This window comes from Dama dama, chromosome 19 (genome assembly GCF_033118175.1).
Source record: "Dama dama isolate Ldn47 chromosome 19, ASM3311817v1, whole genome shotgun sequence".
Classification (NCBI taxonomy): domain Eukaryota; kingdom Metazoa; phylum Chordata; class Mammalia; order Artiodactyla; family Cervidae; genus Dama; species Dama dama.
In genome coordinates this window covers 67,700,308-67,724,718 of record NC_083699.1, presented here as the reverse complement: position 1 = coordinate 67,724,718, position 24,411 = coordinate 67,700,308, and the positions used below count along the sequence as shown (strand labels likewise).

Genomic DNA, 24,411 nt, shown 5'->3' with positions numbered 1-24,411 from the left:
GTCAGTACTGGGACAGCATCAGTTCACGCTCTTACCTTGGGTAAGCTGGATAAATTGCTTGGTCTAAGTGTCAGGATTTTTTATTTTTAATTGTTATCATGAGGACAACTGGAAGGGGTAATGAGACCATGATTTTGAAGTGCTCAGTGCAGTGTCTGCCCCTGCCGCTTAGCTCACTAGATATTGTATGCCCACACGTCACTGCCATCATCTTCAAAACCAGGATGTTTTTCACATGTGCTTTTGTTCAGTCAACTCTCAGGTGTTTGAATGATGCAGCTCCTAATATCATTAAGCTCCAGTTAGTCTATTATGGGTTTCTCTGGTGGCCCAATGATAAAGAATCTGCCTGCCAATGCAGGAGATGTGGGCTTAATCCCTGGGTGGGGAAGATTCCCTGGAGGAGGAAATGGCAACCCACTCCAGTATTCTTGCCTGGAAAATCCCATGGACAGAGGAGCCTGGTGGGCCACAGTTCATGGGGTCATGAAGAGTTGGACATGACTGAGCATATACGCACACGAAATCTGTTAAACTTGGCCCATCCCTTCAGTCAGCTCTTTTGGATCCTGAAACTGTCATGCAACCTATTTTTCTTTTGGCCCATGGCATTTGGAATTGTCCTTGGTGTACATCCTATATCTTCACCTTAATAAGCTATGAATAAGGTCAAGGGCAGAGGCCTGAAGCCTGTCCTCATGACCTATCTTCCAGATGGGTATTGATCTTTTAATCATTACTCTTGAATGTGCTCAACCAGTCATGACCTTGTAAAACCTTAAAACTGTTTCCTGATGTCCTTTCCTAATGAAATCCTAGCTACCATTTTTGTATTATTTTCTTCAGACAACATGCTATGTGTATCTATCCATGAATCAGGAAAAACTATTTTTTTTTTTCCATAAAGTTCTTACATTTAACAAGTTTCCTGCAGGTAGGTCTTTTAATTCAACAAGTTCTGACACAAATGATAATCAATTAATATTAGGACCTGCTTTAAAAAACATAATATTTGTTAAAATCTTTTATAAGAAAACAGATGAAGCCATTTCATTTTATAAAATTAAGATAAAAATGATAAGTTAGAAGAGCATGCACAGTGATTTCCATACAGGATGGTATTGGGCTGCTTTTTCAATAGAATCAAAAGAATATGTAAATACTATGAAGAAGTTAGCATATGCCCCTACATTTTCAACATAAATGTTTTCAGACTGGCCAGATTAAGGTCTACAGCCTTATTCCAAGAAGTCTGTATCACCAGTGGGAGAGGCTGCCACAGTGCCTGTGGCTTCAGGTACATAGTGCTGCTGAGAGGAGGCTGGCCTTTTGAGCAATGTGTGTTTTTGAGAGGTTTGATTGGCCAAAGGGTTTTAGAAAATGCTAGAAGACAGACAGAATATCTATGGTTTTAAGCAGAATTCTAAGGCAGCTCCTAAGATTCCCAACTCCCAGTATACATGCCTTATAGACTCCGCTCTATTTGAATGTGAGCAGGACCTATGAACATGACGAGTTATCACTCCCTTGATTAGGTTACATTCTATGGCAAAAGGAGTTTTGCAGATATAACTAAGACCCCTAATCAGTAGACTTGGAGTTAATAAAAAAGGAGATTCTCCTGGGTGGGCCTGATCTAGTCAAGGTGAGCACTTAAAAGCCAGAGAGCTTTGAAGTGAGAGAGGTTTTCCTCCTGGCCTTGAAGAAGCAACTGCCTTGCAGAGAGGGCCATGCAGCAAGGACCTCAAGTGGTCTATAAAACTCAAGGGTGGTCCCTGGTGATGGCCAGTAAGGAAACGGGACTTTAGTCCTACAACCACAAGGAACTAAATTCTGCTAGCAACCAGTGAACTTGGAAAAGGACCCCATCCCCAGAGAAGATCACAGTCCAGCCTGACTCCTTGATTTCAACCTGTTGAGACCCTGAGTGGAAGACCCAGCTAGGCTGTGCTTGCATGCCTGACCCATGGAAACTGTGAAGATAACAGACATGTGTTATTTCAAACTGCTGAGTTTGCGGTACTATGTTACTCAGCAGTAGATAACTAATACACAAGGGCGAATTAACAATAGGGAGGAGAGTTGTTCAGAGGGAGCCTAACTCTGGATGGCACTTCCAGAGTAAACTGAAGTTTCCCTGATGGTTGCTTTTCATGTGGCCACAGGGGGGAAAAAAAAAAAGTTATGGCATTGAGATTTCACACTGACCATCCCACACATAGACACAGATTATCTTTTTCTGTTGCAGTGACTCCCAAACTTCAACATGCTTCCAAATTACCTGTAAGGTGTGTTAGACCTGATGGCTGAGCCCCACCACCAGAGTTTCTGATCCAGCATGTCTGCAGTGGGGCCTGAAAATTTGCTTTTTTAACAAGTTCCAGGTGAGGCTCCTGCAGCCTCCTGGGACCCCACTTAGAGCACCGCTGCTCTATGCTAAGATGAAGACATTCTAGTTATTTTTAATACTTGATGTCTATAGCCAACCATTTCCCCATTTGACATGAAAACATTTCACCAATATTTTTTAAACCCAGGTTAAGATAAAAAGAAGGAATGGAAATGTGATGATACCTTTGAGTAATCCAAAGCGCTTTTCACTCTCCGAGTAGTCATCTCAGAACCTCTATTTGGGTGGCATGGTGGAAGACAGGTAAAAGTGATGGTGCTTCCTTTAAACACAGGTTAAAGGTCAATGCAGTGGCCCATGAGAACTCCATGTTTTCCCTATCTGCAATCACTGCCCACCTCCCAGGTGTTAGCAGTCCCTGCAGCTTCATCCGTTCATGTGGCGCCGCTCCAGACCCTTGGACCCAGGTGGCAGAAGCCGTAGCAGTGCCAAGGAGCTGTGAAAGAGGGGAAGGCACTCTACCTGTACCAGTTCTGACAAATTGCTTCATCATGAATCCCTCTGACACTCGGTAAGGACATCCAACTGGGAGCAGAAATGAAGTCTTGACTGAGATTTGGGAATCCACAGAGATTCCATCATACACAAATCCCAAAAGACTGACATTTAAAACAGGCAACAAGGGTCCCATCTCTTGCCAACAGAAGGGAAATTCTATAGCAATCGTGTGTGTACCTCAGGGCAAATGGAGAGATGGGGGAAGCAGAGGGAAAACGTTCTTGATGTCATCATGAATAGCAACTGGAGACTACTTCGGATCTCAGTTCTACAGGAGCAGAGAGTGAATGTTATTTTAGTCTATCATTGAGGAATTATTGGGGAGAACTCAGCATCATCATGTTATCTAAAATGATCCCAGTTGCTCATGCTGGTCATAAAGTTTGCTAATAATTTGGATGGGGGGGTGGGTGGGAGAGGGAGGTGGGGGAATCATAACTGAGAACATCTGTTAAAATTAAATATGAGAAGCCTGCCTTGTTTTTATTATTTTGCTCATGACACAGTCCTGAAAGAGGGGAACTGAGTGATTATGGGAGTAAATGGCTATTTATATGCAGAATGTAGGTGTGCTTCGACTTTGCATTCCAACATAAAAATGAGTGATCTTTTCCATTAAAACAGTGTGGGTCACCCCCGGCTGCCAGCTTTTATGCTTTTACTTATTTATTTATCTTCCCCAAGGAGGCACAGGCACTTTGCAGGCCTTTCCCAAGCTGCCGTAATTGATGGATAGTTGGATTTCTTTTAATTCAAGTAATGCCGAGTGTCTGCAGCTTTGGTAATCGGATCCTACCAGCGTTAGAGCCCACTGCCAAAATATTCAGAGCACAGAGGTTTGGCAACGTCATTTAATCATCGCGAAGGGATTACAGAGTGCAAAAGAAGCCCCCAGACAGCTCGGAGATGGGCCAATTCAGAAACTGACTCGGGCTGGGGAACTGCTCAGGCTTGCTCCCTCTCACATGGCCCTGCATCCCCGCTCTCCTTCACCCTGGCTGAGGCTTCGCCTAACCGCCTTCACCCTGGCTGAGGCTTCGCCTAACCGCCTTCACCCTGGCTGAGGCTCCATCCTCCGCGGCACACAGGAGAGAAAAGGAAGGAGTCAAGCGGGACGGACTTCGGATCAGAGAAATAAACAGTGTCTGAACACATGTCAGGCTCAGGACTGGTCAATCCCAGACCAGGGTACCCAGATTATCCTGGTGTGGGAAGGTCAAGGCCACAGGCTACCCGCTGAGAGCCTCTGATGCAGAAGCCAGATGGTGAATTTAGAAGCCGTCCCTGGTCTCGTTCAAGTGAGACACTGCCGCTGTCTGTGATGCTTTATTTACCGACAGTAACACAGTTTGCGCCGAGAACAAGCGTGTGTTCACCATGCAATAGATGCTTTCATGCAGGAAGGAAGGGTGATTTGTGACTGGATGGGGATCTGGAATCTGTCAATGACCACCCCAGCTTTAGAGGCCTCTTTCCACTCTGGGCCTAAGCCTGGAGGCTCCCAGGCTAAACCTTTGGTCTTCTTGCCCTAGACAGGGTGAGCTGGCAAGAAGGCCCCGGAGAGGCCCACACCATTCAGGTGCCAAATGTGCTAAGTCCTTGGCACTCCCTTGCATGAGTTCCCGGACAAACAAAACCTCTAACACCAAACCCACCTCCACACAGCACAAGTTTCTATTAAACAACTTGAGTTACTTTAAAAAAAAAAGTGCAAAGGCAGACTCCTGTGTAAATCTGATTTGCCATGCTAGGCCAAGCTTATTTTATTACATACATTCTGCATTCTAAGAACTAGTAACTTCATATTGTAAACATTAAGCATACAGAGTTAAAGTTCAAGGCCACATTAGATCATTGATTGTCTCTTGTGTCGTGTATCTTTGGCTGGCCGAGATCAACTCGTAGTGTATAAATGCATAAGTTATATAATTATTATATAAAAAGGAAAAAAAAACAAAAAAACAAACCACTGACTTGCATACTTCATTCTGACAAACGCACAGCGTTCGCGACTCAAAAGCAAAACTGGAGGCTGCCTCGCCCCGACACCCAGGCGGTTTCAGACTGGGGTAGCCAAGAAGGCTAGCGCTTACCTGACCCCGTGGAGAGCAGAGCCCTCCGCCTAAGGATGAGGTCCTGAATGTTTCTTTTTAAATATCAGACAATTCCAGTTACGGGTTTTCTTTTGATAAACAAACAAACAAAACAAAACAAAAAAGAGATGCATGGTTTTGTTTCCGCGTTCTCCTACTGTACGTGCCCTGCCCCCATCACGCTGCGTCCTTCCTCCTAACACTGGATTTGGTACAACACTGGCCGCATGAAGCCTCAAGCCTCCACGACGCAGTTCTCTGCAGAACCGACACCATCCCGAGTCCAGTCTGCACGGCTCGAGGAGCTCCCTTCCTAGTCCTTCCCTCCTCCTTCCCGTGTCTTCCTCTCCCACCTCCTCCACCCACACCCACATGCTCTCTCTCCACACACTTCCTCAGTCCCACCCTCTGGCTCAGAGTTCCCGTCTTATCATCAAGGAGTTGGAAGCCTCGGGTTGTTCTTCACATCCATTGGCAAGAATCTGATTTCACCCAAGACAGCAGATGCCGATGAGTTCCGTTAACAGTGTCTATCGATGGGCCACCGGAGCCTCCCTCTCCTCTCTTTTCTGTGTTTGATATGTTTCTCTTTTTAAATACAGGTAGTTCTCCTTCCAATGACGTTAGAAATGGCATGTTAGGTCCAGACTGTGTGGTATCTATTGCTTGAGTTTAATCCCTGCTTAATGCACTAGCAGGATTCCCAAGGACTACTCTATTAAGGTTTATACACGTCTTCAGAATGTTTTCTTTGGCACTTTGTCCTTATGACGTCACGCTTCTACTTACAGTGTCTTTTACAAGGTCGGTCCACAGATTACCTGTCCGTGTACACCGGTAGCATCCTCTTGATCTCTGTAGTCATGGTTTAGTAAGTCCCTCCTGCTCAGAGTCTCTGGTTCTCTCCCCCTGCCCCAGTCGAGCGTTCGCGTTTCCCTTGAGGCACTTCTGATTCGTGGTCTCGGATAAGAGTTTGTAGCAATGGATGGGTGTCTACACAGGTGCTGGGAAAGGCCTCTGCTGGGGGCTTTAGTAGTAAGTGCCCAGATGCGAAGGCATATGGCTGGCTGGGAGCCTGGTGCTGGGGTAGATGCCCCCCGTGGGTGAATTCCAGTACGGGTTCGGGGCGGCGAAAAAACTGGACGATGTCACGGGGAGGGCTGGGGGGTGGGGGGCCACAAAGTTCATCTTCTGTGGGTGGGCGTGATAGGAGCCCATGTAAGGGAGGTCCGAGGGGTACTTATACAGAGAGGACTCCGGGGGGTGGGGCTGGAGGGCCTGGGCGATTCCGTGGAAGTCGAACTTGTAGGCGTAGCGCTTCCCGTGGACCTTGGTCATGATGTTCTTGTCGTAGTAGTAGCGGAGGGCCCGGCTGAGCTTGTCATAGTTCATGTTGGGCTTGCTCTTCCGTTCCCCCCAGCGCCGCGCCACCTCGTCCGGGTCGGTCATCTTGAACTCCCCGTTGGTGCCCTCCCAGGTGATACAGTTGGAATTCGAGCTGTCAGACAGAAGCTCCAGCAGGAACTGCCACAGCTGGATCTGCCCGCTCCCTGAGGAGGTGGGGGAAGGAAACAACATTCGTGAGAACACCGGTGTGCAAAGCCATGGCCGACTCTCTGCGGCCCCATGGACTGCAACCCGCCAGGGCCCCTCTGTCCATGGGATTCTCCAGGCAAGAATACTGGAGTGAGGTTGCCATGCCCTCCTCCTCCAGGGCATCTTCCCAACCCAAAGTTCTGAACCTAGGTCTCCCACATTGCAGGCAGATTCTTTAGACCGTCTGAGCCACCAGGAAAGCCCAAGAATACTGCAGTGGGTAGCCTATCCCTTCCCCAGGGGATCTTCCTGACCCAGGGATCGAAGCAGCATCCCTTGTGTCTCCTGCACCGACAGAAGGATTCTTTACTACTAGTGCCACCTGGAAAGCCCCATGCAGAGTTCCTTTAGCAGGCTGTGCGCCCATCCCTCTGGGCTGGGGGCATTGGTGGATCTTGTCCCCCAGCACCAACCCCCTTTCTCCAGAGAACTGCCCTTGGCCAAACTGGAGCTGCCTCAACCCCCGCCTGCCCCCCAACCAAGTAGCCCATGACCTGATGGACTGACAAAGAAATCCAGAGGTCAGCCCCCTGCCCTCAAAGAAGGACCAATTCTGTGATGCTGGTCATGCCCGGGACTTAGCATGGATGGGGTCAGACTGAAGCAAGGTTCCCGCTAAGGTCACATGCATGCACACTCAGTGGCTCAGTCATCTCCGACTCTCTGTGACCCCATGGACTGCAGCCCGCCAGGTTCCTCTGTCTAGGGGATTCTCCAGGCTAGAATACTGGACTGGGTTGCCATGCCCTCCTCCAGGGGATCTTCCCCACCCAGGAATCAAACCCACATCTCTCATGTCTCCTCCATTGGCAGGTGGGCTCTTCACCACTGGTACCACCTGGGAAGCCCAGCTAAGCCCACAAGCTTCCTTAATCTCTCCCCTGCCATCTCCGGCATCCTCTCCCTCGAGAACATACCCTTCGTGAATCGCTTGCCCAAGTATGCTCAGCCCAAGCTCTGCATCTAAGGAACCTGGCCTAAGATGATGATCCTTGGTGACGACCAGACAGATATAGAGGCCGATCCAAGTCCTTTCGGGAATGCAAAGAATTCCCACAGGGCAGAGTTCAAGTCGGTTTCCTTCATTTCTGACTTCCTTAGAAGAGCAGCCAGGTCAACTTTGTGCTTTGGGGGTGGGAAGACTTAATTTTCCTCTTTTGTGAGACAGAAAGCTGGCATTATGTGGCTGGCAATAATGACTTAGTACCATTTATGTTGGCTAGGTCAAGTTGAATAATAAAAGTCAGATTTAGGAAATGAACATCGAAAAGTTTATGGAAAAAATAGAGAATGGAAGTAAACACCGTTATTTCTAACATAACATGGGGCTGGCACGCAGAAAGCCATTCTGTCAAAACTTTTCCTAGAACAGAATTAACCCACTCAAAATGAGGAAGTTTAGAAAAAAAAGTTGGCTATGTCTCAAACCAGATCACCCATTTCCAGTATTTAGGCAAATGCATCATAACGGAAATCCATGTGCTGCCCCTGCGTTGCAACGCCAGTTGGGTTAAGCAGAGTTTTCAGATGAAAACACTGCAACCATGAGTGATTGCAAGTCCTCTTGGGAGCAGAATGAGGCTCCAACTGAGTCAATGCGATCTCATTTGACTGGGTGTCCACACAGTTCTCTTGATCCCACTGGGGGTCTAGCGATGTGGCTTTTAGGTTTTATTAAATTCAGAGAAACATCCAGGCACATCATTCTAGCCTCTACGCTACAAAACTTTAGGATGATTGATGGCTCCCTTAAAGAGAGAGGCATGCAAATACCCACAGTCAGACTGTGGCCAGGAGAAGCTAAGACGCTTTAAGCAGGTTTTAGAAGCTTTGAAAACAGGTAAGAGGCAGGTCTTTGCTCCCAAACTCCCAGATACCACCTTGGGCTTGTTACCAAGGAGATGACCTTTTGTTACACTATGAGTAAATACCAATAGATATGATAAAATGATTAAAGGAACTCTGCCAATTCTTCAGGGAATTGATGAAATGTAAAAATCAATTATAAATTTGTTTTCTCTAAATCCTGTCCACAAGCTCCCCATATAAACAGCCCAGCTCATAAATCTTTGTTTCCACATTGGCTGTATGCAGTGGACATGTTTGTGAATCTATCCATACGATAGCATCGTGAGAAAGGTCAGCCTTTTCTGAATACGTTCTGGAAAATTAGCATTTTTTCACTCTAGCAACACATTTGAAATGTATTAACAGCTTGTAGTTCATCGCAATGTAAAGTCTTCACTTTTGGGGGGCCACATATTCGAACTGTTCTCAATTTTTGCTGCCCCCAATATTTCATTAATATGCATTTTAAAAAATACAAAGAGCAGTTTGAGAAAACCATATGGTTTTAGTATACATATTGTAACTAAAGGATTAATACTTGAAAAAAAATTCCATATATGACTTGGGAATAGGGAAAAACATGGATTTTTGATTTAAACAATCTAACATATGTTTCAATATAAGCACACAGAGTTGTTTGAAAATAGATATTCATTGTCAACCTCCTCCCACAGAGACAGCAATCCCATAGATTTTGTATAAAATACACAGATTTTCCTAAACAGCCAAAATTATACTTGTCATCTCTTCAAACCTTGGCATTGTCTCTGGGGAATCTGTCCCTCACTCACTTCTTTTATAAACGTGTGTAAGAGAAAAACAGCAGAGAAAAGTATTTTCTCATCTCTCCTGTTTCTAACTAGTAAGTCGGGGACCTAAGTTCAGGATTAGAAACTGGAAGGTCAAGGGATAGATGAGGAATTTCTCCTTTGACTAATTTACCATCAGCCTTTAAGACACAGGGGCTTGGACTTCTGAGCCTTTCAAGGGTATATGGGAATAAGACATCTGTAAAACAAAATTCACCTGCTTTCTTACCAAAAAAAGCCATAAATGTAAACTGATTAATCTTTAAGTTGTTGTTGTTTAGTCACTAACTCATGTCCGGCTTTTCGTGACCTCATGGACTGCAACCTTCCAGGCTCCTCTATCCAAGAGATTTCCCAGGCAAGAATACTGGAGTGGGTTGCCATTTCCTTCTCCAGGGATCTTTGTGGACCAGGGATCAAATCCCCGTCTCCTGAATTGGTAGGTGAATTCTTTACCACTGAGCCAGCAGGAAGCCCCATTGTTTAAGCAGATGCTATCAAATGCAACATTATGTCAAGCTCATTAACTGTTCAGTGTGATATAACAACACCCACCGCCTTCACAGTCTATAGCAGATCTTCTTGTTCTGCTTGAATTCTCAAGGGGGCACAATATTTGCTGAGGAGTTATAGTTGGTGGTAAATTAATTGAGTTATTCATGGCTATAGCATTTCAAAAGCCATTTATTAAATCCTTCTTTTACTGTCGAAACAGTAACACTGTGCATTAAAGGTGTGTATTAGAATATAGAATAGAGATTCCAAAACACGAATACCTAAGATTTAGGTAGTCTAAGAGTGGGTGTCTCACCAGCCAAACCAACAAGTAAAAACAGAAGCCCGTTTAAGACCTATTGTCCATCCAACAGCCTCATCACCTGCACCTCAAGAATCACCTTCTTTGGGAAAAAAAAAACAAAACTTGTTACATCTCTTTTCTCCTCTATCCTGATAACCCCCTTTGAAACATCAGTAAAGAGTAGCTACTTTTGTCCTAGGTTTGTCCAGGGTAATTAACTAAAAAGGCAAGATTGGGGATAGGGGGAATCCAAGCCTGTTGGCTGCCCACCTACAGGAAGGCCACGTGGGATGAAGGGGCCTGGGGCATGGCTTCAAAGAAAACAAAAGGTAAGCCTTTAATTCTGGGGGAGGACCATCATCTCCGATTCAAAGAAAAGAAGAGAGAGGTTCAAAAGGGAGCGGATACATGTATACCTCTGGCTGATTCATGTTGAGGTTTGGCAGAAAACAACAAAATTCTGAAAAGCAGCTATCCTTCAATAATAAAAATGAATTAAAAAGAAAGAAAAGAGAAACACTGTAGCACAGAGGTACAAACCGGGCAACAAAAAAGGGCAAAACAGCTAAACGGTTTATAAACCACAGAGAAAAGCACAGCTGGGAGTGACTCAGCAGCCGTGGGGCAGGCAGGAGGGGGCGTCCCAAGGAGGACCCTCGGCCCCCAGCTGACCGAGGGAGAGAGCTGTAAATAAAGCAGAGTGGACCCAGCGGGCACTGTGGGGGCTGATGGTTGGATTTTCTGCAGTAGCTAGAGATGCTGCAGAAAAACTCAAGTGCACAGCCTGGACCCCCCGCCACCACGTCAAGATCAAGGCAGCAGGCGTGTGTCCTAGATGGAAGGCTCTGCCAGGGCTCAGGGTGGCTCAGACAGGACTAGTAGGGGGTGGGTGGGGGGGACAGGGAAGCATGAGGGCTGGACGCACCCCTTTGGAGTCGGCACCGTCTCAGCTGAATCCTGGCTCTGCCTCTTGACGGAACTTGGGGTGGCTCACCCGGCCGTCTATGCCTCAGTGTCCCTGTCTGCAGAATGGGGTGATGTAATACTATCAGCATGGTGGTATTAACATACTACCTTGCAGGATCTCCATGAAGACAAATTCAGTGCATGAGTGCTCGGATCATGATCTGTCTGAGCTGGTAACCAGGGTTTAACGAAAGGTATCACCCTTGCCTACAAACAGGAGACGCCAAAGGAAACCAGCCACCCTCCTTCCTCCCCAGAAATCGCAGGCTGGCGGGACAGAAGCTGGGAATGGTGGTGTTCTCAGGGCTGGCCAGTGTCACTGGAAGCTAACTAGTACCAGGCATCATTCTGAAGATGTTCCATGTGTTTGTTTAATCCCTCGCTCCCCAGAACTACGTGACAGCCCACGGCAGGTGAGGAATCAGAGCCCAAGAGGCAGAGTGGCTGATCTTGCCAGAGGTCAGCAAGGGTTGGAACCTGGACTCCAGGCCTGCTTCCAGGCCTGCTTCCAGGCCTGGGTTCTACACACACCTCCACAGGCCCTTCAGGTCCTTTGTCCCCTCCCTGGATCTGCGGTTGGTAAGTCTCAGTAGAAGACTGGACACTCCCACCTCGTGTCCAATGCCAAAGCATCCCTAACACTGGTCTCTGGCCCTGCCTGGAGCAGGTTCCACTTTCACGCTCATCATTAAAGCCTCCCCAGTGAGCCCCAAGGGAGGCAGTGATCTCCTGTTCCCAAGAAAGCACTTTCCCGGAGAAGCAATTTCTGTTCATCACAGGAGCCATGATAAACACTAAGCCACTCTGATGGGATACAAAGGGGGCGATGTCGCTAGTGTCTGATTCAGAACTTCATAATGCAAGGACACACTCGTCTCAGCAGGAGAAATGTGGTCCCCACTGCACACCAAATGCATATTTGGGAGGGAGATGTGGAAATGCTGTTATCATTTTGGGCATTCACATCACGTGAGGTCATCTTTTCATTTAAAATGGTTTTTAAAGTTTGCATCATGTGGAGAGCAAAGGCAGCGGTTTCAAGTGGTGAAGGATTTATTTATCAGAGACCGGGCAACCAGAACCAAACAGGAAGAGGCATTCTCATTAACAGCAGGATAAAAGACATTCTCGTCTTAGGAGGGGGAGGCCCCATGAATCTAACTGCCACACAGCCCAAGGAGGGATGGAGAAAGTGAAAGTGTTAGTCGCTCAGTCGTGTCTGAGTCTGTGTGACCCCATGGACTGTAGCCCACCAGGCTCCTCTGTGCATGGGATCTCCCGGGCAAGAACACTGCAGTGGGTTGCCATTCCCTTCTCCGTGGGATCTTCCCCACCCAGGGATCAAACCTGGGTTTCCTGCAAGTCACCTGCATTGCAGGCTGCTTCCCTATCATCTGAGCCACCAGGGAAGCCCACTTCATTTTATAAACTAAGTAAGGAAGTCTTTATCTTCGGGTCAGAAGTTGGATGTTGGGATTTCCCTAGCAGTCCGGTGGTTAAGATTTCGCCTTCTAATGCAGGGAGACTGCAGGTTCAATCCCTGGTCAGGGAGCTGACTCTACATACTTCGAGGCAAAAAAAAAACACAAAAAAAAACAAAAACAAAACCCAAAACATAAAACAGAAGCAATATTGTAACACATTCAAAAAAGACTTTACAATGGCCCACATTAAAAAAAAAGCTGGATGTGGCCACTTTCCCTGGACCCAGCAGACACGGTCTTAGTGGAATAAAGTGCGGCCTTGGCTCACGATGCCAGCGCTGCTATTGGGTACTGAGACATCTTCCATTTCCCCAGGCCAGTGAGTGGTCCTTGCTCTGCCCCCAAGTTCCTCTATCCACTGTGGGCATCCCCAGGTACTAAACGCTCTCTGCTAAGGGCACACAGCTCCCTTGGGCCCCAAGTAACCAACCGAGCCACACCTTTATCTGTGATGACATGGGCACAGAACTGTATATATTTCACTTAACCCAGCGGGGTGGGTGAAAGGGCCGGTCTGGTTTGGTTTGGTGCTGCTGGACAGGTTCCTGCTCTGCATCCTTGACTGTAGACCCATCCCAAGCACCGAAGCAGCTGTCTGAAAGGCAATCCTTCCTTTCTATTCTCTGGGTCCTCATTCTCCAAGAGCTCCCTCTTCCCACGCTCGCTCAGTGGCAGTGGTGGGGCCGGAAAATATTAAAGCAGATTTTGGAGGCAGAGAGTCAGGGTTCAAATCTGGCCTCTCTTCTGGTGGGCTGCGTGACCCAGGAGAAGTTAGCTCATTCATCGGGACCTCCGACTCCCCTTCTGCAGGAGGAAGATCGTGGTGTTCTGAGACAAGCATTTGCCCAGGCATGATATGGCCGGGGGCGGGGGAGGGGAGCTATTGGATTGTTATTTCACATTATTGTATGAACGTTCCCAGAGCATTCCAGCTTCCGCCCTTTCCCCCTCTCTAATCTCTCCTGAACGCTCCTGCCAGATCAGCCTTCCTGAAGCCTGACTGATAATCATCATGTCAAAACACAGGAATGGTTTTTATGGGACTGGTTATGGATGACGGTGGGAGAGGAGAGTGGAAAAGCTGGCTTAAAATGCAACACCCAAAAAGCTACGATCATGGCATCCAGTCCCATCACTTCATGGCAAATAGATGGGGAAACAATGGAAACAGTGACGGACTTTCTTTTCTTGGGCTCCAAAATCACTGCAGGCGGTGACTGCAGCCATGAAATCAAAAGATGTTTGCTCCTTGGAAGAAAAGCTATGATAAACCTAGACAGCATATTAAAAAGCAGGGGCATCATTTTGCTGACAAAGGTCCGTGTAGTCAAAGCTATGGTTTTTCCAGTAGTCATGTATGGATGTGAGAGTTGGACCATAAAAAAGGCTGAGTGCCAAAGAACTGATGCTTTCGAATTGCGCTAGAAAAGACTGTTGAGAGTCCCTTGGACAGCAAGGAGATCAAACCAGTCCATCCTAAAGGAGATCAACCCTGAATATTCATTGGAAGGACTGATGCTAAAGCTGAAGCTCCAATACTCTGGCCACCCGATGGGAAGAACTGACTCACTGGAAAAGACCCTGATGCTGGGAAAGATTGAAGGTGGGAGGAGAAGGGGACAACAGAGGATGAGTTGGTTGGATGGCATCACTGACTCAATGGACACGAGTTTGAGCAAACTCCGGGAGTCAGTGAAGAACAAGGAAGCCTCGTGTGCTACAGTCCATGGGGTTGCAGAGTCAGACAAGACTGAGTGACTGAACAACAATGGAGGCAGTTGCAAATGGGAAGCTGAGCACAGGCATAAGAATGGGCCCAGGAGACGTAGTCACCAGGTGGATGCCGAGGAAACCTGTGTCCGTGGAAGCTCCTTGAGACTGAAGGAGAGTATCTTGTTACTCCTTGCATTCATTTATTTGGCAAATAATTTTTGAGCACCTGGTCTATGCCTGGATTTAATGCAATAAACAAAACTGACCCTTTCAATTCTCTGCTGTTTAAAAAACATTTACTGCACTAGTTACCATTAACTAAACTTCAGCGTCAAAGATGCAGAACTCCCAATAACAATGATATTTTCCATTTTCCAAAGTATAGATTCCCTTGTGGGGATTTATATAGAATCTACATTTTCCCGTTTCTAACCCCATTTTGGCCTCAACGTTTAGGAAATACACATTCCAGCTGGGATTTGCAACATGCCTGTGACATCTTGGCATCTGAAGTTGCTGTTGAGAATATGCAGCAGACGCTGTGCATTTCTGAAGTGGATGCCAGCACAGCTGGTTCTGACCCGAACACAAACAAATCAAACAATCTGGCTGGCACTGAGGTGTGGTGACAGGTGACAATCCTTGGCAAGGGACAGGCTACAAATGGCCGATTAAGAAGCTGAGCTTTCCTCTGGCATCTGAGTTCAGACACAGGCCATTCATTGATGACGAGCCTCAGTTTGAAGTCTTATGGTTGTCATTAGGTTCTTTTTTTTTTTAAAGATATCATTTTATCTGCTGTGTGATGGGCTGAAGTGTGGTCCTCCCCCCATCCCCAATTCATATGTTGGGTTTGCCCAGTACCTTGGAATGTGACTTCATTGGGAAAAGGATCTTTAGAGGGGTAATCAAGTTAAAGTAATGTCATTTGCACGGGCTCTAATCCAGTTTGACTGGGGTCCTGGTAGAAATGGGAGTTTGGGCACAGAGATAACATACAGAAGTAAAGAGATGCAGGCAAAGATGGCCACCTGCAAACCAAGGAGAGGTCTTAGACAGATTCTTCTCCAAGCCCGCAGAGGGAAAGAACCCTGACAACTTGATTTTGGACTTCAGGCCTCTAGTACTTCCCAGGTGGTGCTAGTGGTAAAGAACATGCCCGCCGATGCAGGAGACGTACAAGACTTGGGTTTGATCCCTGGGTTGAGAAGATCCCCTGGAGGAGGGCATGGCAACCCACCCCAGTATTCTTGCCTGGAGAATCCCCATGGACAGAGGAGACTGGTGGGTCGCAGAGGGTCAGACACAACTAAAGAGACTTAGCACACACGCATGCCTCTAGAACCAGGAGACAATAAATGTCTGATGTCTAAGCCCCCAGCCTGTAGTACTTTGGCAGAGCCGCCCTAGGAAGCTGAAACAGCTTGGATTCGGTAAGGATGCTCTTTGCTGAAGCTAAATGTTAAGTTTATAACCCAACCATCTTATTTTCCCTTTAGGCAAGTAATCCAGTGAAACAACTTAAATTTGTTCAGTGGAAGGGATTTCTTTGCCTATACAGGTTCAATGTTCAAAATAGCTCCTGCCCAAAAGATAATTTTTTAAGAGCAAAACCATCAGCAGTGTCTCACCTGGATTTGCAAGGCGGCTACTTGTGGGTCCAAGAATCTGGTAAGGATCTGCAGCAAAAATAAAAGACACGGTTTTGAGCAGGTGGGATGTAATGGCAAGAATGATGCTGACCTGCTGGTGTTTCCAGATTTCAGAGCTGAAAATGCCTCCCACACCAAAGTCCCCCAGCACCACTTCCTGTGTTAGAGAAGATGTCACGTGTATCTGAGACAAGCTTGGAGGTAAAGATCTCGAGCTGGTGGTTGAGCTCAGATTTGGCCTGGGGTTCCTGACATCCAGTCCAGGGCTCTCTCCATCCCAGAACACAAACAGGGCAAATGTCCTCAGTCCCCCATGGTCCCCAGGACAATACTGGCTGCGTTGCTCAGCTTGCTGGCAGAAGCAACCTTCCACTGCATTTATGGGCTGATGTTGTTGTATGTGGCCTGGAAGGTAAAGTCAAATAATTCCCAGGACGCAAAGAAGCTGGGTGCAGATGGAATGTATTTTCCATATTTATTGCATAGATTTTGTAAATGGTTTAGCAAAAACTCAATCATTTCCAATTGAGTAGACTGGTAATTTAGTGCCCATTTTACATATGGAACAGTCCTAAAGAAGACAAAGGAACATTAATTTCATTTAGAAAGTGACACATCTTAGAAAGATGCTGCTATGCCCATTTCTTCTTTTATGACCATCAAGAGGTTCCCTGAAACATACCTAGCTGAGGACGCTGGTCTTCAGTTTTGGGCACTGCGGAAGGAGATGGCTGAGCAGCTGAAAATCCAAAAATGAAAGAGACGATTAGCCATAACTTGTGCTTCACTACTAGATTTTGGTGCTGCTGTTCATCATTCCACCAATTATCTCAGTTATGAACACAAGAGTCCTAATCTTATGATAAGAAGCATCTCAGGGTAAGGAAAAATTTTCCTTTTTAACAAAATCAAATGCAAACACAGCAGCAAAACAAAGGCCTTCTAACTTATTTTAAAATGTTATTTGTGCCCCATTTTTTCCAAAACTAAAAAGAAAATTTGAGATGGTTTACAAAACAAATTAAAATGAATTGCCCTCTAAAATAAATAGATAAAGGGAAATTACTAGGAAAGTAAAATAAAGCAAGGAATACTTTAAACATGGCCAAGGTTGGGAAATGACCTGGCGTTTAATCCATACTCAAAGCATCCCATGAAACATGTATTTGTTCATGTGGAAATACATCACATTGTTCACTTCTTTCTGTTAGAGAAATATGTCTAATCCCCAAAGAGAATGAATCATTGCATTTAAAGATCAGTTGCACTTTGGGGCCAAAGGGACACACACGTTGTATGTTGAAAAAGCACAAACTGGCTAAAGAGATGATCATTTACTCCATCACCCACTGCCTGGTGATGAGAGGGTTCAAGGCAGCGGGAACCAACACCGTACCTTTCGACTGAGGGGCGGGGTGGCCGTGGCTGGTCCAGGCGGATCTCCTGGGTGGTTCATAAGGTAAATCTGTAAAGACAAATAAAATGACTAAAAGATCAATGATGTAGCTTGATAATAGCTATTTTCTATGCTTTTTAAAGTTTGTGTTTATTAGAATAAGTGAGAAAACCCAGTGATCCAAAGAAACATTCAATCTGGGTTTCATGAGATTTATGTTTTATTTACAAAAGATAACTTCGTATCTTTTATTGATCTAACCCATTTTCACCCATTAATCTGAAAACTCCCATGGACAGATTCTCTGGGAGCTGGTGGACTCCCCTAAAATAATTTACTGCAATCATAGGTCAAGGCCATATCAAGTTTCTTACAATCTATTTGTTTTGCTTCCAGCTTGAGCTGACTGAAGTCCATTACCCCTTTATTATGTGCATGACCTGTCTGAAACACAGCCTGCGGTATTGATGAATGAACGGATCCTGCTCAAGGCCTGACCCTAAATCCACCAAATGGCATTCATGTTCCTTCCTCTTCTTGGAAAAGAGGACTGCCTTCTTTATTTGCCACCTGCCTCTCTCAGCCACCCCTCATTCCCCCTCATCCACTTTTATTAAATCAGTCTTAAGGGACTAGCTCTTTTTCTGTGCAAATGTCTACTTTTTCTCCTGCTCCAAATCAATTTAGGATTTCCCTAAAAGGAATCTCATGAAGTCATCAGTAAGACTGAAATAGTATTGCCTCCGCAACATATCAGCAGTGATCATAGAGCTGAAGTATATGCCAATGATTTTTTTTGGTATTTATAATGTATTGTCACTTGTCCCATAAACCTTCATCACACTTCGCATATGCAAACTGAATAATTATATTTCGGCACCCTCAGTGCAAGTTCTATTATGATTATGACTCTAAGTTGTTTCAAGTTTCCTTTAAAATATATTCCAGAAATGTTATTATGCATGCTCTTACTGACTGTGCCTACGTAAAGCTATTGGTACATGCAGTCTTATGACAGAGCCATTTCATATCTACGTCTTCTTGGATCGGTAGGTTCAACGCCGTGTGTCACTGGGCCAGCTGAAAGCCATACCCAGGTCCTGCAGCAGGTGCCCTGCTGCCAGACACCTGGAGATGGCTATACACTCTCATGTGGAGAGATTTTAAAATTGGTTTAAAGTTGGCCATTTGGTGGGTCTGTCTTCAAAAAGCTTGACTTACGTTGCAAAAGACATGTCTCTTTCCATTTTCCTATCCCAGAGAGACAAGCAATGAAATGCAACATGAAATCCAACACAGAATTGCCCTAATTTATTTGGTCTGTTTGGCTACGACCATCTCGACTGGTGTGGTCTGTGAAATCCTACTCTCCAGAGCTTCGGTTGAGTTTGATCACTTTCTCTGCTGCTGCGTACCACTCCCTCTCCACGGGTACTTTTGTATGTTGGGACTGGAAGCGTTTCCCACCCAGTCCCTCGGAGTCTCATTTTTCTGATGTTGGGATTACACAGGGGAGTTAAATCTGCAGCTGCTATCAATTTACCACTAAATTTCAACTTCGGTCGCTGGGGGCATTTGCACACGGATTCTCATCTAGTTGCCTTTTGGCTAGAAAATGGCTAGCCAGAGTTTCAATTTGAGAACTGTCTCAGAAAGAAACATCTAGGAGGGCAATTGTAAGAGTATGTTAGCCCACTACAGGAGCAGACAGTCACACCGACGACAGGGTTTTTATCTACAGAGTGAAAAAGCAAGACAATCCAGAAATATGCTCCAGGTCCTCGTGTCTCCATGGACCAGCAATACTGGTAACATCTGGGAGCTTGTTATAAATGCAGAACCTCACTCTAGGTCTACTGAATTAGAATCTGCATTTTATCAGATTCGTGTTAAAAAAAAAAAAAAATAGAGCTACCATATGACCCTGCAATCCCACTCCTGGGGATATGTCCGGAGAGAACCATAATTAGAGAAGACGCGTGCACCCCACTGTTCATAGCAGCACTACTCACAATAGCCAAGACATGGGAGCACTGACTACCAGCGGATAAAGAAGATGCGGGACACACGCAATGGAAGATTGGTGTTTAGCTGCTGAGTCATCTCTGACTCTTTTGCGACCCTGTGGACCATAGCCTCCCAGGCTCCTCTGTCCATGGGATTTCCCAGGCAAGAATACTGGAGTGGGTTTCCATTTTCTTCTCCAGGGGAATCTTTCTGACCCAGGGATCAAACCTGCATCTCCTGCACTGGCAGATGGGTTCTATACCACTGAACCACCAGAGAAACCACACAATGGAATATTACTCAGCCATTAAAAAAGAATTAAATTATGCCATTTGCAGTAACACAGATGGGCCTAGTGATTATCACTCTATTGAAGTAAGCCAGACAGAGAGAATCCCAGTGACAGGGGAGCCTGGTAGGCTGCCGTCTATGGGGTTGCACAGAGTTGGACACGGCTGAAGCGACTTAGCAGCAGAGAGAGAAAGACACATATATGATATCACTTACATGTGGAATCTTAAAAAAAAATGATACAAAGGAGCTTATATACAAAATAGATTTAGACCCACAGACATAGAAAACAAGCTTATGGTTTCCTAAGGTGGGGGAGGGATAAATCAGATTAACATATACACACTATTAAAAATAAAACAGAATCAACAAGGACCTACTGTATAGCACAGGGAACTATACTCAATATTTCATAAAAACCTATAGGAGAAAAGAATCAGAAAAAGAATGTATGTGCAGGTATATATATGTATACATACACACACACACATATATATATAACTGAATCACTTTTCTGTACACCAGAAAATATCATGACATTGTAAATCAACTATACTTCCATTTCAAAACAAGATCTCACTTGACTTGGCTGTACACTGAAGTTTGAGAAAGCCTATTCTAGACAATTTCCATTTTTCTTTTCTACAAATCTGTGTTCCTACAGATAATTATTTCAGAAACGCTGTCTGAGTCTGTGAATGCCAATAAATGAGAGGACAGGGTTCTAGATGGAATGCTTTTGCCTGAAATATGAGAACACGAATGTAATTAATAGCCAGGGTCAGTCAGTGAGTCTGCTACTACCTTAAACATAAGATGACTGCCTGTGAAAGGTACCTGGAAGAAATTAAGCACCAAGCTACTAATAGAAAAATATTCTGAAACTCTTTCTTCATGAAGTCCTTCGTAGAGTGCACAACCGTGTCCCATCCTGCCTCGAAAATCAGTCAGGACCTAAACAACTCCAAGCCTGATTTCTTAGCCAAGAACTTGAGATGTTTACATGAACAATGATTAATGTGCTCGTGAACATACTGCCATGGAAGATAAGTGGAGTTTTGTTTTTGTTCATGAAATTCTGCCCCAGGGCTGTCTTATCAGCTACTGATCATGTGCCGTGGGGGCCCCGAGCCCCCTCCTGTGGGATGTGACATTGGGAAATGTTGAACCAAGCCTCGCTGAGAGACGACCATTTCAGTGACATTGCCAGCAGCTACACCACCTCGAAGCAGAGCCAGTTTTGAGCAGTTCTGCTCCTTGGCTGCTTGAAAAATTATGACACCGTGTACATTTGCTATTGGCCCCTGATGGATGAGTAGATCATAAGACTTCGAGTAAGAACACAGTTTACATGTCACTTCTTGGTGGTCATTTCAACCCACCCTTCATTTCTCTTCCATTTTGATCTTCCAGGCCATTAACTCATAAACTTGGCAGAAGGTCTGTGCCAGGGAAGGCTGCTTTCTGGCGTGGGTTCTGCTTTTTTTATTTCTTTAACAGACTGTTTTAAAACTGAGTTTTATAAGAGCCATTCCAGAGGCAGCTGAAGGTACCAAAGAAGTACGCTCTCTGCTATGATTTAGACCAAAACCCATGAAACTACAAAGAAGGATTGTGGCTGTTGCTGGCTCCCTCACCCCAGCACCTCTGCTTATGTCCTTGGAGTTAAGATAACTGTGGTGTTGGAGCAGACTCTTGCGAGTCCCTTGGACAGCCAGGAGAGCCAACCAGTCAAGGCTGAAGGAGATCGACCCTGAACACCCATTTCAAGGACTGATGATGAAAGTGAAGCTGAAGCCCCAACACTTTAGCCACCTGATGTGAAGAACTGACTCACTGGAAAAGACCCTGATGCTGGGAAAGACTGAAGGCAAGAGGAGAAGTGGTCAGCAGAGGATGAGATGGTTGGACGGCACCACTGACTCAATGCACATGTATTTCAGCAAACTCCGGGAGATAGTGGAGGATGGCGGAGCCTGGCGTGCAGCAGTCCATGGGGTCTCGAAGAGTCGGACATGACTTAGCAACTAAACAGCAACAAGATCCGTTCCTGATTCTGAACGAGACTCCTCCCCCGCACTGCTCCCTCCTCCAGACATCAGTGATGTAAGACAGCGTCCTTGCTGTCCTTCTTGCAAGATCAGGTTCACCAAGTTTTATACTCTCTTTTCATCAGGATCACCGAACAGCCCTGCTGGCCCTCTTCAAGTCCACCCGCCACTTTAAAGGACCAGAACTTGGATCGTGAGAGGGCTTACCCTCCCTCTGCAGGACCCATGCCACATGTACAAAGCAACTCTGGAGGTCCCTGGCTGTGCTGGATGTGAAAGAATGGATTCTGCCAGCTCTCAATGAGCTTGGATGCTAACGGCAAAGACACAAAGACCAACAGCTACGGCCCAAAACCAATCTCTAAACTCCTACTTAATGCACGGAATTTTTAGAGTCAAGCCTAACTACTGTGATTAAATTACCCTCTCCCTTTCTCCTCCAGCTCTCCCTATAGTCTTCTAAACTCCTCTGTCAAAGCATCGGGATCCAGTGGGCGGGGGTGGGGGGGGGGTGGGGTGGGGGGGGGTATTTCACCTTCCCTTCTCAGCCAGGTTTGCAGGTTCTGTGGTTATAGCAGAGGCACGGCAAAGGCAAGAATGCATTTTCAGCCACGTGCTGTGATGGAGGCTTAACTGAGGAGACAGGGCACTAGCTATGTGGTCTTGCTGTGACTGGAGAGGCTGACTGGCTCTGTGCTGCAAACCCTGAAGGAGGAATCACCGCAGATCCCACGGAACGCTTGAGGAACACCAGCTGGAAAGCCAAAGTCAAGGCTGCACTTGCAGACCCAAGACTCTAGCCTCTTTCAACAACATCCTAGATGTGGGTCATGGTGTATGGGTTGCCATGGTGATGGACGAGGAGAGCGTGGGGTCACAGATCGTCCTGGGCTCACACCAGCGCTTTCACACTACACCGCTCCCAAGATATCAGGCAGGGCTTACATCACGAGGTCAAACACCAGCCTGCAAGTTTCCCCGAGTCAGACTTGCCTCTGTGCCCATTGAGGCCTCAAGGGGCCATTGTCCCCAAAAGGCATGAATGCAGCAAAAAAAAGAGGAGGGTGCCTATGGGGAGGATGGGAAAAGGACTTCTGGTAATAATAACTGACTCCCAGAGAAACACATGTGATACCACAAAATGCGATCATAAAAAAAGAATGTAAACGGATCTGCCCATGTGCTAGAATTTTCTAAGAGGAGTGGACAGACTCAACTAAATGCTGGTTCAACAAAGGGATCATGAAAACAGGGGGCATTCTGAATCAGGACAGTTTGGGAAAAATAAATAGGAACGAGCACGGGAAGGCAGGGGGCTGCAGCATGAACAAGGAGTATGTTGTCCATCGTGCCCTTTCTTGTAAGGTCCCCGGGTGGTCCCGGCTGATTGTGGGGGAAACAGAAAGGATGCAGCCTCTGGACAGGGCAGGCCGCAAGGGAACTCTGGAACATAGGCTCAACGGACCATGGCAAGGAGAAAGGGAGGAGGGGGCAGGCAGCCCAGGGCTGGGTGCTGGAGAAGGAAGGAAATGAAGGAGCTAGAGGGAGCACCAGGACATTGGACTCGGCAGGACAGATGGATGGGAGGAAGGAGTCCCCTGTCTCCGTGGGTGTGAGATCAGAGACGTGAACAGACACTGCAAACCAAAGGTGCAGGGGAACGGGAACTCGGGCCTCTGTCCCCAAGGACCTCTCCCCAGCAAACAGTCAGCAACCACCTCTTCTGAAAGAAACTCAGTGACCACAGGCACACGGTCAGATTCTCAGGGACCCCCCTCTCCCAAAGACCCCTGCACCACCCATCTGCCCCTCCCCGCCTCCTCCCAAGCCATCGCAAACTTCTCCAACTGCACCACTACAAGGCCGTCCCTGCAAGGCTGATCACGGGCCCACCCCAAGTGTACAAACAAGTCGACTCTCCCCAAGTTCAAATCTCTCAGTCTGGCTGGCAGCAAACAGCTCTCTGGCGTGTTCTCTCTGATTTAAATTCTTCGTAGCTATCTCAGACACCTTTCAGAATCATCGCGGCAATCCTCAAAACAGGTATTTTTGGGAAAACTGAGTCTTCCAAGTCACGCTTGGATGACAGATGGAAGGAAAGTGCGTGATCAGGGTTTTGCCAGGTGAACGAGTGCTGGCCACCCTTGTCTCCCTGGGGTGTCCCCGCCGGGGTCCTCCCAGCCACTCTCCTCTCTGACACCTGGACGCTCCAGAGGGTTCTGATGAATCTACGGGCAGGGCAGCAGTGGAGACTCAGACATGGAGAAGAGACGTGTGGACACGGACGGGGGAAGCAGAGGGTGGGACGGACTGAGACAGAAGCGCTGAAACAGACGCATCACCACGTGCAACCCAGACAGCCAGTGGGGATTCGCTGCATGACGCAGGGAGTCAGAACCCGGGGCTCTGTGACAACCTAGGGGCTGGGAGGGGGTGGGAGGTCGGAGGGAGCTTCAGGAGGGAGGGGACACATGTATACCCATGGCTGATTCATGCTGATGCATGGCAGAAACCAACACATTAGTGCAAAGCAATTATCCTCCAATTAAAAACAAATTTAAAAAGAGGATATAAAAGTATGAATAAAACTTTATAATATTAAGAAAAGGACCTCTTCCAAATCCACCACATCCTCAAACAGGGTAAAAAGAAGCTCTAGGACCCACTGTTTTTTTCTTTTTGAGTCAAGTAGCATGTGGGGTCTTAGCTCCCCAGTCAGGGATCAGACCTCTGCCCCCTGCACTGGAAGCACAGAGTCTGACCAAGGGAAGTCAAAAGACCTACTGTTCTGTCTGTGA

General features: G+C 46.5%; 1 protein-coding gene across 5 annotated transcripts in view; it reads right to left on the bottom strand.

Annotated features, from left to right (window-relative positions):
• Positions 1 to 4,637: 4,637 nt before the first annotated feature.
• ERG (ETS transcription factor ERG) overlaps positions 4,638 to 24,411 on the bottom strand; it is a 236,656-nt gene continuing 216,882 nt past the window's right edge. For all 5 annotated transcript variants that reach the window (XM_061167307.1, XM_061167302.1, XM_061167305.1 and 2 more), the window contains 4 exons: positions 17,265 to 17,333; positions 16,551 to 16,607; positions 15,848 to 15,895; positions 4,638 to 6,551 (listed from right to left, as the gene is read on the bottom strand). In XM_061167307.1, the coding sequence (XP_061023290.1) occupies positions 6,031 to 6,551; positions 15,848 to 15,895; positions 16,551 to 16,607; positions 17,265 to 17,333 (695 nt within the window). In that variant the 3' untranslated portion in view covers positions 4,638 to 6,030. The remainder of the gene's footprint in view (positions 6,552 to 15,847; positions 15,896 to 16,550; positions 16,608 to 17,264; positions 17,334 to 24,411) is intronic.